The 13,260-nt window shown below is 50.8% G+C and overlaps 1 protein-coding gene and 1 long non-coding RNA gene across 2 annotated transcripts in view; both read left to right on the top strand.

The window, feature by feature from the left end:
* LOC147367371 (liprin-alpha-1-like) overlaps window positions 1-4,939 on the top strand; it is a 35,633-nt gene extending 30,694 nt beyond the window's left edge. The window contains exons 11-13 of the mRNA XM_086416288.1: window positions 1,299-1,450; window positions 2,298-2,473; window positions 3,758-4,939. Of these exons, the coding sequence (XP_086272414.1) occupies window positions 1,299-1,450; window positions 2,298-2,473; window positions 3,758-3,819 (390 nt within the window). The 3' untranslated portion in view covers window positions 3,820-4,939. The remainder of the gene's footprint in view (window positions 1-1,298; window positions 1,451-2,297; window positions 2,474-3,757) is intronic.
* A 6,171-nt stretch (window positions 4,940-11,110) lies between these two features.
* On the top strand, window positions 11,111-11,625 carry LOC147367370 (uncharacterized). Its single transcript, XR_015170045.1, has 2 exons — window positions 11,111-11,193; window positions 11,305-11,625. It is a non-coding gene; the product is annotated as an uncharacterized LOC147367370 (long non-coding RNA).
* Window positions 11,626-13,260: the final 1,635 nt, after the last annotated feature.

Genomic DNA, 13,260 nt, shown 5'->3' with positions numbered 1-13,260 from the left:
GGCTGCTGTTATCCCCATTCAGCAGACATGGACACTAAGGCTTAGAGAGGCCGGGCACCGTGCCCAGGCTCGCACACCCAGTAGCAAATGTATAGTGAGACCTGTCTGGACCCCGAAGGGGTTAATCTGTTCCCCACACTGTTGCCACCAGTGTTTCCTGTCTTCAGACCCAGGACCAGCGGAAAAGCTGGGAGTCCAGGCGAGATCATTTTTTTTTAATTAGTTTATTTTTTAATTGAAGGATAATTGCTTTACAGAACTTTATTGTTTTCTGTCAAACCTCAACATGAACCATCCATAGGTACACATACATCCCTTCCCTTTTGAACCTCCCTCCCGTCTCCCTCCCCATCCCACCCCTCTAGGTTGAAACAAATCAGTTCTTAGTGAAGACCTAGGACGGAGGAGCCTGGTAGGCTGCAGTCCATGGGGTCGCTACGAGCCGGACACGACTGAGCGACTTCACTTTCACTTTTCACTTTCATGCATTGGATGAGGAAATGGCAACCCACTCCAATGTTCTTGCCTGGAGAATCCCAGGGACGGGGGAGCCTGGTGGGCTGCCGTCTATGGGGTCCCACAGAGTCGGACACGACTGAAGTGACTTAGCAGCAGCAGTTTACTTTATGTAAACCACAGTGAGCAAATTACACTCAAACTGCGTGTAAGCACTTCAGTGTGTAGCCCCCAGTCTGTATGTTTCTGAGAAAGCCGAGCCAGACACGTGGTGTTCGCATGCAGGGGTTAGGTACCTTTTCTATACTTCACTTGTTGTCATAGGTTCAGTGACCTGCATCATCACTAAACATGATCTTGGGTGGTGGTACAAGCTGTTTCCTTTTCTCCTTCAAACAGAAAGGTCTGGACGGCTTTGCTGAGAGGTTTCTTACTCTTGCTAGTGGTGCTCCTGAGCAGCATCTGGCGATGAACACAGTCCTTTCATCAGGGCAGTTCATGCCATACAGGGTTTACGGTGCTGGCGTGGCTCCGCTGTCCTGCCTGGCAGGGCCATCTGGTCGCTGGATTCAAGGGAGAGTGGAGCCAGGCTGCAGGGAGGCTCCAGGCCAGGATCTGTGCACTCAGTAGGGTGTTCTCGCTGCCCCACGGCCCCGCTTCTCTTGAACAAGACAGTCCTTTAAGATGGCATTAAGCTAGAACAACACATTTTTTTGTACTTGGCGGATAGCATCGCTACTATGTTTTCAAATAAGTTTCTGGTTATAATGTAAAGCCTGTGTGATTGCCTTTTTCGACACAGTCTATCATTAGCCAGTTTCACACTTACCTCACTCCCTCAGCTGCCACCTTTACCGGAAGAGGTACAAGATGACAAGACCGCCATCAAATGTGAAGCCTCGACCCCCGCCTTGCTGCGGTTCCTTCGGCTAGACCGGCTGGACAGGGGGTCACCGCACAGAGCCAGCTATGAGGACATCAGGGATGCCCACAAGTAAGGGGCCTGCGTGCCTCGTCGTCAGTCTCAGGAGCCCTGCGCCTCTTGTCTTCAAAGAGTTGCAGGGATGATTGTAAAGGAATCCCACTGGATTCAGTGCCTGTGTTTAGTGGTGAACTTCAGGTGCTGGGGTAGAAGAGCTCAGTGACCTCAGTGATTTTAGAAAACATCCGTCTCTACGTATTGACTCCTGTGGGAGATTTCTTCCTGCTCTTGCTAGAGCTCTGCCCGGCCTGGGTGCATTCCTGATGGTTACGGCTCCGTGCCTCTTGGATTTGCTCTTGAGGGTCCCTCCCTTTTTCTCAGGGGTCTCCTCTCAGGAGACTGTCTGTCACCTCCTGTGACTGACCCTGTCCTCATTCAGACCCCCACCTGCTGAGCTCCCGTTGTGAGCCAGGCAGCACTCGATGGAGGGCACGTGTGGTCACCTGACCAGCAGCCCTGCACAGTGACCGTCACTCTCCTGCCACGGCCGGGGACGGTCACCCTGCGGGAAGCGGGGGGAACTGCCCAGAGCAGGGGAGCTCGCCTTCTCTGGGAGGGTCATCACCTGCCGAGCAGCGACCCTGAGGGAGGGTTGGAGAGCCCTCTGCACCAGCTCGTCTGGAGTGAAGCCCTCCTCAGGGGAGAGCTCCAGGCAGAGAATCTCAGCTTCCCGGGGCCATTGTTTGTGGCCGGAAGCCTGCATTGCTCGTGTGGAGTGTGGTTGGTGAAGGAGACTCCACTGTCTGCTGCGAGGTTGAGGCGCGGGTGTTGCTGGGTGGCCAGTTCTATCAGTAGGTCTTGTGGAGGGGTGTGTGTTTGCACAAGGGTGCCGGTTAAAGGTTGTTTTCTCTCCCCAAAGCTCGACAGGCTCTCAGGACGGCCCCGGGGGCAACCCCAGCAGCAGCAGCAGCAGCGGCCAGGACTTGCTGCAGAAAGCCCCAAAGAAGAAGGGCATCAAGTCCTCCATCGGCCGTTTGTTTGGCAAGAAGGAGAAGGGCCGGCCTGGACACCCCGGCAAGGAGGTGCTAGGACCAGGTGGGTGCTTCACCGTTCAGAGGGAGGAGGGTCTGCATGCATGTCCCTTCTGTGTCTCTCCGGCTGTCCCCATGAGGCCCCTGTTACTCACGCTGGGTGTCCTCCTGGGAGGAGCAGACGAGGCATCTGTCTTCTTTAGGGTCCGAGATGATCGGATCAGTTGATGAACGGATGTGTGGATGGATGGAAGAATTAAATTAAAGGATGGATGGATTAGTGAGTGGATGGATGGATGAACAGATGGCTGGCCAGATGGGTGGATGAACAGAGCATGGAATGAATATTGCAGATGTTTATACTGCAGTGCTAGAAACATACTCTACGAATGAGTAGGAGCTGGGCAATGATTGTTTCCTCCAGAACAGTGACAAGTGTTTGGAAATGGCCTAAGTGCTCATCAGTGAGGGGTGAGGTAAAATCTGTGGACACCCCACAAGGAACAGCACCTCTCCTTCCTGCCACTTTCCCCATCCCCAGGAGCTCATCACGGGTTCTGCCCATGCCCCCTACTCCATCCCACAGCCACGCAGGTCCTCCTGGCGTCTCCTCATCACACAGTGTTATCATCAGGCCCCCATCTCACTCGGCTTCATCTCCTTAAGGACAGGATATGTTCCTGCCTCTTCAGCCAGAGATTTGTTGAGTGTCTTGTTTGTGTTGGGTGTGGGATTTATAAGGGTAAGTAAAACAGATGTGGTCTGGAGTGCAGTTAAGTGAGAAGAGAGAAAAAGGAGCAGATTATTAAATGCTATCCTTATTATTACTAAATGTAACGCTGAGATGGATGGTGCATTGATTATATACCAGATGCTGTGTGTGCCCCTTACCAAACAGGTGCTGCCACCTCCCGATTTACAGAGGAGGAGACAGTGATGGTCATGCGGTTAGGGAGTGGTGAGGGCAGGTTCACACCCATGCAGTGGGACCATGCACTTTGCCGAGCCCCAGCCACCTCTCTGGTGGATGCAACAGGAATGAGATGGTTCTATGGCATCGCTGATTGGATGGACATGAGTTTGAGCAAACTCCAGGAGATAGTGAATTACAGGAAAGCCTGGAGTGCTGCAGTCCGCGGAGTGGCAAAGAGTCGGACACAACTGAGCGACTGAACTAAAACCTGAGCGTGTGCTGAACTGCTTCAGTCGTGTCTGACTCTCTGTGACCCCAGGGACTGTAGCCCACTAGCTCCTCTGTCCATGGGATTCTCCAGGCAAGAAGACTGGAGTGGGTTGCCATGCCCTCCTCCAGGGGGATCGAACCCACATCTCTCGTTATCTCTTGCAGTGGCAGGCAGGATCTTTACCGCTAGAACCACCTGGAAAGCCCCAGTGAACGCTGACAACTAGGAAATGCAGAAAATAAGGGCTGCTCCTAAGTTAAACTGGAAGAGCAGCAAGCACAGATTGTAAAGAGGAAAACACACGATGACCGACAACAGTGCTGACAGAAACAAGCAGGGACGCGTTCACCCACATCAAGAAAATGTGCCATTCGGAAGAGGAGCCCTTGGAGGGACAGTTGGAACCGGAATGAAAACTGAGGCCATGGTAGGCAGTGCCCACTCACACGGCCCGAGTGGAGTGGTGTCACTCGCCGGGCTTTCTGCATCCCCAGAGCTGCTGGCAGTAACATCTGGGCGCTGAGGCCGGGCAACGTCCCCGAGTGAGCTAAGGCACCCCTGCTCTCCTTCCAGTGCTGCTGCGGGGCCCTCTGTGGGCGGCCACCCTCATCCCCTGCTCTGCCACCCACTGGGGCCCGACTGTTCCCCTGGGATCCTTTCAGCCCTTGAGCTTGTGTGTTCCCAGCCCTCTGCCACACCAGACTGGGATGCAACTCAGGACTTGGGCTTGAGATATTAAGGAGACCGTGAATCTGGAAGGACACAGCCCTGGGGCCCTCGAGTGACCACGTGAGAGAGCTGGAGAGCAAAGCCCCCTCGGGGAGGAAGCAGAGCTTTGAAACGTGCCCACACCCACTGCTGCCTCGGCACAAAGTGCCTTTTCTTTGCCTCTCCTTGGCCTGAAACAGACCCCAGCTGCTACTGCTGCTCCGCAGGTGATTGCTAAAGATGCACCTCCTGCAAGAGCTATTGTCCTGCTGCTCTGGGGCTGCCTAAGTGTGCTCAGGAGTATCAGACAAGTGGGGCTGCCACGCCTGATGCTGGAGGAGGGCCTGATGCTGGACTAGGGCCTGATGCTGGAAGAGGTCCTGATGCTGGAGGAGGGCCTGATGCTGGACTATGGGCCTGATGCTGGGGGAGGTCCTGATCCTGGACTAGGGCCTGATGCTGGAGGAGGGCCTGATGCTGGGGAGGGCCTGATGCTTGGGGAGGGTCTGATGCTGGACTATGGCCTGATGCTTGGGGTAAACGTCTGATGCTGGCGGGAAGGTGTGATGATGGTGGGCAGCCTGCTCCCAGATGTACACAGAGTTGTGATTATAAATATGAGAAATCTTTTTTTCATACTTTCCTGACCACCTTGCTATGTTCTTTTTTTCTGAAACATAATTCTGTGCAATATAGATTTGATTTCTGCCATACATCAACATGAATTAGCCATAGGTGTTCAAATGTCCCCTCCCTCTTGAATCTCCTTCCCACCTCCCTTTGCTACATTCTTGTCTCTATGGATATATGAATAATAAAGACTTGACTAAAATAAGATCAAAAGCTCCCACACACAAGCATGTACACGCACACTCCCTAGTGCATCATTCGGGTCCGAGTCAGGGTTGCCCTCGGCCACCCCGCCCTGGGATCCACGGTGAGCCTTGACACCTGCACTTTGTTCCCACCCTGGGCCCGCTGCCCAGGCCTCAGCAGCAGAGGGGCCTTGTCCCCGCAGATGCTGAAGTGATGAAGCCTCTTGTCTCCGGAGCCAAGGGTACGAACACCTAGTCGGTCGTCCTTTGGGGACACCTATACTTCTGCCTTCTAGCCTTTCCATTGTATCCATCCGTTTCTCTTAACAGAATGTCCGTGTGATGACACGGGCTCCCATTACCAGCTCTGGTCTGTTCTCATTGAGAGTACAGCTTACCCTCGTCACTCTTTACTGGCAGTGGGAAATTTTGCTCCAGTACTTTATTGAAGCAGTGAGTGCAGTGAAGTCGCTCAGTCGTGTCCGACTCTTTGCGACCCCGTGGACTGTAGCCCGCCAGGCTCCTCTGTCCATGGGATTCTCCAGGCAAGAATGCTGGAGTGGGCTGCCATTTCCTTCTCCAGGGGATCTTCCCAACCCAGGGATCGAACACGGGTCTCCGGCATTGCAGGCAGACGCTTTATCCTCTGAGCCACCAGGGAAGCTCTGACTTTATTGAAAGAAAGCAATAAATAATACTGTGATAAAAATAGTTCAAAAGTAGACTGTACATACTTTGTCACATATTCAGGAAGATCACAAAAGATTAATAGAAAAACAGAATGGTAACAATGAATTGTACAAGGAAATTAAAGGCAGAACCCACATGTAGAGAGACATGCTGTCTCTGTCTACCGAGATATCAGCTGCATAAGGTACCATGATCTGAACGCATCTCTTACTAGCTTTTTTAATGTGCTGCTGAAAAAGTAAAAGTTACATTTGCTACTTATACTATTCAAAATGGCTATGTCACCAAAATCTAAAAATGTACGCCTAGGTCCATTCTTTAAACATGTTTACAAACAGATGTAAAAAGATGATTTACATAAGAAAAATAAGGCCTTTGTCAGAGCTGCACTATGCTGTCTGTCTGTCCGGGATGTGGTGCCCTCCGTGTTCAGCTCGATGGCTCCACAGCGGATGCAGGGCACCGAGGTTGGTCCTCGAAGAGTCTCACCGGAGGCGAGGGATCCAGGGCCACAGAGACTAGGTTACCGGAGAGATTTTCATAGTCGTCTTCTAGTCATCCTTTCAGCCCAAATTTCATTAGAAGCTCACATTTAACACCCAGTACTTTTAAATCGCTTCACACTGCAGACAAAAAGCATTTCCTCCTAGAAAAAAAGTACAGTTTAGGTCAGTCGTTAAAATACAACAATTGGTTGAAATTAAGTTTGCTCATTTCAGAGTGATTGTTGGACAGCTTGGTTACATTCTGGAAGGATAATGCACACCGTGTCATGATGATTTTACAATCGCAGTAAAACCCCTTCTCTCATGGTTTAACATTTAAAAATTAAACAAGAATAATTACAATAAATGCATCATTTATAAAAGCCCTATATTTGTTCATAGGATTTATACAGACAAGCATTACAGTACATACATTTGAAAGACTAAAATCAGGTATCAGAACATGAACTGATCTGAAAGGAGATTCATAGCCCAGATATACAAGAAAAAGTAAGTATATAAATGAAGTCATAAGTTTACATAAATAAAAGAAACATTAAATTTTAAAATATTTTCTCTATGGTATTCATGAATTTTTCACTAATTAAAAACTCGGTAATAAAATATCTTAGGGTCCATATAACAAGTATTAACAGATTAAAGATTGCATTGAGTTTAAAATGTAGTCTTTTGTTGTATTCTGGACGCTGTATAATCACCTGCAGAATTAGTGCAGGTAAACTGGAAACAAACAGACGAGTCAGTCCTGGGACGGCGACTGGTGCCTGAGTCCCTGCCCCTTCAGACACCCCCCCAGCCCATTCTGGGCTTCAGCTGCTTTGAGAATCCAGAGAAACACGAAGGACCAAGCAGATCAAGGAGAGAACTCTGTGGCTGACTTTATTCTGACATATAGCTAAAAACTGCTGGTAAAAAAAACTTAAAACCCAATCCAGCCTTCCAGCTGAGCCGTGAACAGGACAGAGCAGACAGCCTCCTGCTCTCAGAGCGGCTCGAGCAGGGCTGGCTTCCCGGGCCGGACCCACCAGAGGACCACCCAGAGCAGCACCTGCAAGGGACGGTGGCCCCTCAGTGGCGGCCGACCCCCTAGATGCCGGTGCACTTCAGTGTTAAACACTGGCCTCCAGACAGAGAGGCCCAGGGCAGGGCAGCCTCGTGAACCCTGATGCTCTGGGCCCTGTTCCCTCTGAGAACGTACACACAGGGCGTGGCCAGCAGCACTGCCGCTGTGGGAGGGACACCCGTGTGCCGGGACGGGAGGGAGACTCAGGCCGTGCTCTGACTACTCCGGCGGCAGCCAGGTGCCAAGGTCATGTTCTCTGCTGCTGAGGGCTCTCCCGGGCTGACCTCTGGAGACCCGCTGACCCTCCACTCCTAGGGTGTGGCCTCCATGCCCCTGCGGGACCAGGCCGGCCTGTACTCACCCCGAAGCTCAGCAGGAGTAAGTCCTGACTGTAGCAGAATCCAGCCTCTGCGTTCCCGCCATGCTGCATGGTCCCATGAGCGCGGGAGGAAGTGTGCAAACACAGACTGCGGTTAGTCATGCAACATCACATGGGGCACGAGGACACACACACTCACACTCGCAGCAGCGCCCACTGCTACTGAGGGTCTGGGGAAACTTTTAGAGGGTGGATGAGCCGGAGAGAGCGAGCCTGGGGGCTGTCACGTGGGGGTCCCTGCCACCTGGGGGGAGGGGCGGGGTGGTCACACTAGAGCAGCACCGGCACATTCGATGACAGAAATGCTGTCATGGGGACAGCTACTCCACGTGACCAGCTAGCTGCCAGTCTCTCCTGAGACCTCCAGATTCACAGAGCTCCAGATTCACATATTCGACACAGTCTATTGTTACTCAGTTTTACACTTACCTCATTCCCTCAGCTGCCAGCTTTACAGGAAGAGGTACGAGATGACAAGACCACCATCAAATGTGAAACCTCGACCCCCACCTCTCTGCAGTCCCTTCGGCTGGACTGGCTGCAGACGGGGTGCTGTGCACGGCCAGCCACGAGGACATGCGGGACGCCCTTAAGTAAGGAGCCTGTGCGCCTCGTCGTCAGTTTCAGGAGCTCTGTGCCTATTGAAAGTGATGGAAGGATAATTTTAAAGGAATCTCAGTGGATTCGGTGCCTGTGTCTAGGGGTCTGTGTGTGCATGTGTGTGTTTTCTGGTAGGCAGGTTTCTCTGGATCTGGTGTTAAGGTGGATGTCTAACTCTGTGTGTGTGTGTGTGTGCACATGCACAAGTGGGTTGTTCTTTGCTCTGTTGCTACGTGTGGCAAACTCTAGGATGTTCTGGTGGCTTCATAGAGAACAATTCAAAGTACGAGGATTTTCTGACCACAGTGGGTAATCTCAGTTCTGTCACCGACTCAGGGAAAATGCCTTATCTATAAAACGTGAAAAAATGTTTTAGTATTCCAGAAAAAATATCACTTGATATATTGTTTAACATTTATGGCATTATAGATGTGAAAATCAGTTTGTTTCTCAAAACTATTTTCTTTCTATTAAGCCCCAATTTGTCTCAAAAGTATTTTTAATTGCTAAATGTACGCAGCCAATGCATCCACTTTCAGAGCATTTTTGAGGGTTGGTGAATCTCAGATTTTCACGTTGCGTGGAAACTCCCAGAGAGAGCACTGCGGGGTCACCAGGTGCTGGACGCGTTCCGTGAGGAGGGGAGGCCGAGGCCGCGGGACCGTCCGCATCCCTGTTGGTCACTGCAGTGTCCTGGGTGTGTGGGGACTCCCCTCAGGCATCACGTACCTCCTGCTCTAAATGCTGTCTTTCCTCTTCCCCTTGGTGGACATTGTCACGCGCCAGCTCGCAGGGGAAGCCGAGTCAGCAGGTGTGCTGAGCTGTGTGTGCCCTGAAGCCTCCCCGTGGGGCTCATCCCCAGCTCCAGGCTCTGAGCTGAGCAGCGCTGCAGAAGTGGGGCATGGTGTTGGTGAAGGGGAGCCCAGCGAACCCTCGTAGGAGGTGCTGGGCTGTGCGGACGGTCAGTCTCGGAAAACAAGGCCACACCTGTTGTCTGGGTGGTGCCACGTGTGTAGCATTTGATGGGAAGAAGCTCACACAGCCATCTTGTTAGGAAAGACAGCTTGACCGTGGTGCTCATGTCCTGCTTTAAAGTGCCCGTTGTCATCCACAGATGGTGTGGCTTTCTCTTGGGCGTGTCTGTTCCCCATAGAATTCACCGTATTTCCGAATATCTTTCTCCTGTGGCTCTAATTTTAAGGCAAGGAAGCATGCCACGTCAGTTTACTGCTAAGCAAGTGTTTTAACGAATTGTAAAACAGGGGTCACGAATTTGACCCTCAAGGGGGCAGAGGAGGTCTGAGCTAAGTAGCCCCGCAGGGTGGCCCGAGCAGGGTCATCACAGTGTTCCACAGAGCAGGCAGCCCCCCAGGCTCGTCTCTGAAGCTGTCTCTATAAAGCTAGGTTTCAGCTGAGAGAGAGCCGGTGACAGCAGAGTGATGCAATATCTTATAGCCGAGGAAGGAAATAAACCCCAGCAGAAGCCAAGCGAGTCTTCCATTTGCTTCTGGATGGTGCTTGTGGTTGGGACGCGAACTCCAGGCACGTGATACATGCCTTGTTCCCCTGGGATATGGGAATTTAAAAAGTTTGCCTTTTTTAAAAACTCTCCCTGAGCTATTAAGGGGCTTCCCTGGTAGCTCAGACGGTAAAGCATCTGCCTTTACCAATGTGGCAAACCTGGGTTTGATCCCTGGGAGATCCAAGATCCCCTGGAGAAGGAAATGGTAACTAACCCACTCTAGTACTCTTGCCTGGAAAATTCCATGGGTGGAGGAGCCTGCTAGGCTACAGTCCATGGGGTTGCAAAAAGTTGGGCACGACTGAGTGAATTCACTTTCACTTTCACTTCTTGAGCTATTAAGATACCTGTTGTGTTTTCTGGTATAATTATTCCTAGAAAATAGAATATTTACTATTCTAGGAAACCTAAGGTTGACTTAAAGGAACAGTTACTTGAAATTTGATGTGAAACAGTTCGAGCTTTAACCATACATAGACTTCACAATCTTAAGTAAAGTCTAACGCCATTTGAGTGTATTGAAAAGCCACTGTGTATCTTTAGGGAATTCCCTAGCAGTGCAATAGCTAGGACTCTGCACTTCCACTGCATGGGGCCTGGGGTTTGATCCCTGGTTGGAGAACTAGGGTCCCGCAAGCCACACAGCGGCCTAGTCAAAAAAGAATGACCAGTATCTTAATTTAGCACATGGCTAATTAGCTGAACAGCAGTGCAGGATAGAAACAGCCCCCATCCAGCCCTCTCCTTGCTTGCTGTGTTAGAGTGTTCTGTGTTGAAAGTCTGCGCTGCTCTTTGTGTGTCTGTTGTGAAATGCTGTGCATCCCTGAAGCTCTCTCAGGGACAGGTTCCTCTGCTCAGACCCCGGTGTGGTTTCCTCTTCTACGTATCTGTCCTCACTGTTTAGAAAGGGAAGAGTGGATGTTTTTCCTTGACTACCCTCCTCCCTTGGATGTGCAGACTTCTGAATCCTTTAAGGTTGGCGATAACTCTTTCATCGGGAAGGAGGTGATTCTATAAGGAATTGCGGGGACTCATTCAGCATTTCATGACTCAGGTGTTCTTTGTAATATGTCTGAACTTTTATTAAGTAGATGGTTTAGAAGATTAAAGGAAAATGATGAGATGCATACTATTTCACTTTTGCAAATTTATAAAGAGAATAAATACTTAGGTTAACTTGTTTTATACCCGTGTGTAGTAGTGATTCTTGAATTTTGAATGTTTCCTTACTTGTAGGCATGAGTTGCTGGAGGAAGCCGGGAGACAAGGTGTGCCTTCGCACACTGGGACGGGCCAACTGTTGTGGTCTGGCTGGAGGTGTGTATGCGCCCCCTCACCTCCACCCACACCCGCGCCCGCACCTGCGGCCGGTGCATCAGTCCCTCCACAGCCACGCATAACCTCCTGCCTCCTGTCTCCCGTACCCAGCTCTGGGTCGGGATGCCGGCCTGGTAGGTGGCTGCTTGCTGAGCCAACGTGAAGAGCGGCGTCATCATGTCTGCCCTGTCACACGGAGATCCAGCGTGAGATCAGCATCAGCAACCCGCCGCATCGGCCGAAGCTGCGCCTGGGGATCCAGGAGATCATGTCCCTGACCGGCCCCTAGCCCCTCCCACGTCCAGAACGGTGCACCTCCCTCCTTCAGTAGGGAGAGATAGCCCCCCCCGCCCCGCCCCGGTTGTGTCGCTTGCGGGGTTCTCTATACAGATGTCCACTGTTCCTGCTTAAATAAAGTTCTAGCATTCAAAACCATGACAGCTTTTCATTTGCGGCAGTTGTGTTGTTAAAAGATAGATGATGAATACTTCATACAGATTATTTTTGTAACAGCTGGGCTGCAGTGGCAGTGTAATACAGAAATGGAAGTTTTTGAAAACATGAAAAAGGGACTTTTGAAAATGTGAAAAGTGTAAAAAGAAAGGAAGTTTTTGAAAATGTATTAAAAGAAATGTAAATATAAATGTCAAGAAAGTGAAAGAAAAGGCTTAGCCCCCAGGCTGCATTGTTTTTCCCGCATTTGACTTGTCAGGCCTGTCCTATTCGGCAGATTCCTTTATGGGAGCTGTAGACCCTGGGCTCTCAGGGTTTTAAGAGTCTGTACATCTGCCAGGTCACACCAAGTCCTATCGTGCTCATCCAAGTTTCCTCCACGTGGGAAGACCTTGAAAGTCCTGTAAGAGGGTCCTCCTAGTTGGAAAAATTAAAACGAATCTGGTGGAAACATGGATTGCTGCCAGGAGCTCAGGGCCGGCCAGCTCCTCATTTCTCGAGTGCAGACTCAGGACACAGCTCAGTCCCCACACTCGGTGTGTCCACTCTGGAGAGGAACCCTGGTGAGGAGACGTGACCTCCCAGATGTACCTGCCCTGAGGAGCAGGTGGAGCCTGACTCAGGCTCACAGTTATTTTACACAAAAAGAGTGAAGGCTTTCTTGTCCGTTTGTCTTCCTTGTTTCTAAGTGTGAGCGTGAGGGTGGTCAACTCACCCCGCACTGATGCGCTTGTTCCCAGCGTATCTGCTCTGCTCTCTGTGCCCCAGAGGGTTCACCAGAGCCACCTTTTTAGAAATGAAGGTGCTGAGGGTTCCCCGGAGGTTTTATTAAAGTATCTCAGTAAAGGGAGCTTCTTATGAGTTGAGTTTAACAGGTGGTGAACTCAAGCAGCAACCCCCGTGAGGATGGGGTTGGGGTTGGGGCATGGGCAGAACCCCTGATGAGCTCCTGGGGATGGGGAAGGTGGCAGGAAGGAGGGTGAGGGCTGTTCCTTGTGGGGTGTCCACAGATTGTACCTCCCCCCTCACTGATGAGCACTTAGGCCGTTTTCCAAACACTTGTCACTGTTTTGGAGAAAACAATCATTGCCCAGCTCCTACTCAATTGTGTAGAATATGTTTCTAGAATTGAAGTGTAAACATCTGCCTTATTCATTCCATCCTCCGTTCATCCACCCTCCAGCCAGCCAGCCAGCCAGCCATCTGTTCATCCATCCATCCACTCACTAATCCATCCATGCATCCACTCAGTAATTCATCCATCCATCCATCCACCTGTCCATCCAGTCAGCCAGTCATCTGTCCATCCATCTGTCTACTCACTAATCCATTCATCCACTCATCCATCCATCCTCCATCTGTCTATCAATCTATCCATCTATCCAACCACCCATCTGTCCATGCATCTATCCAACCACCCATCCATCCATCCACCCATCCACTCATTAATCCATCCAATCATCTGTTCATTCATCCATCCATCCATACAAACTTCCTTCCTCCTCCTCCCTCCCCCGATCCCTTCCTCCCATCCTTTGTTCCTCAGGAGAACTTTACGTTTTTGTGCATATTGGTATTTTATTCCTCTTAAGTTTGATCATAGGGTATTTCTAT

This window comes from Bos grunniens, chromosome 8 (assembly GCF_055505025.1).
Source record: "Bos grunniens cultivar Pamir isolate PY7600 chromosome 8, Bosgru_T2T1.0, whole genome shotgun sequence".
Classification (NCBI taxonomy): Eukaryota; Metazoa; Chordata; class Mammalia; order Artiodactyla; family Bovidae; genus Bos; species Bos grunniens.
The sequence above is the reverse complement of the archived record's forward strand: the minus strand, read 5'-3'. Positions and strand labels throughout refer to the sequence as shown.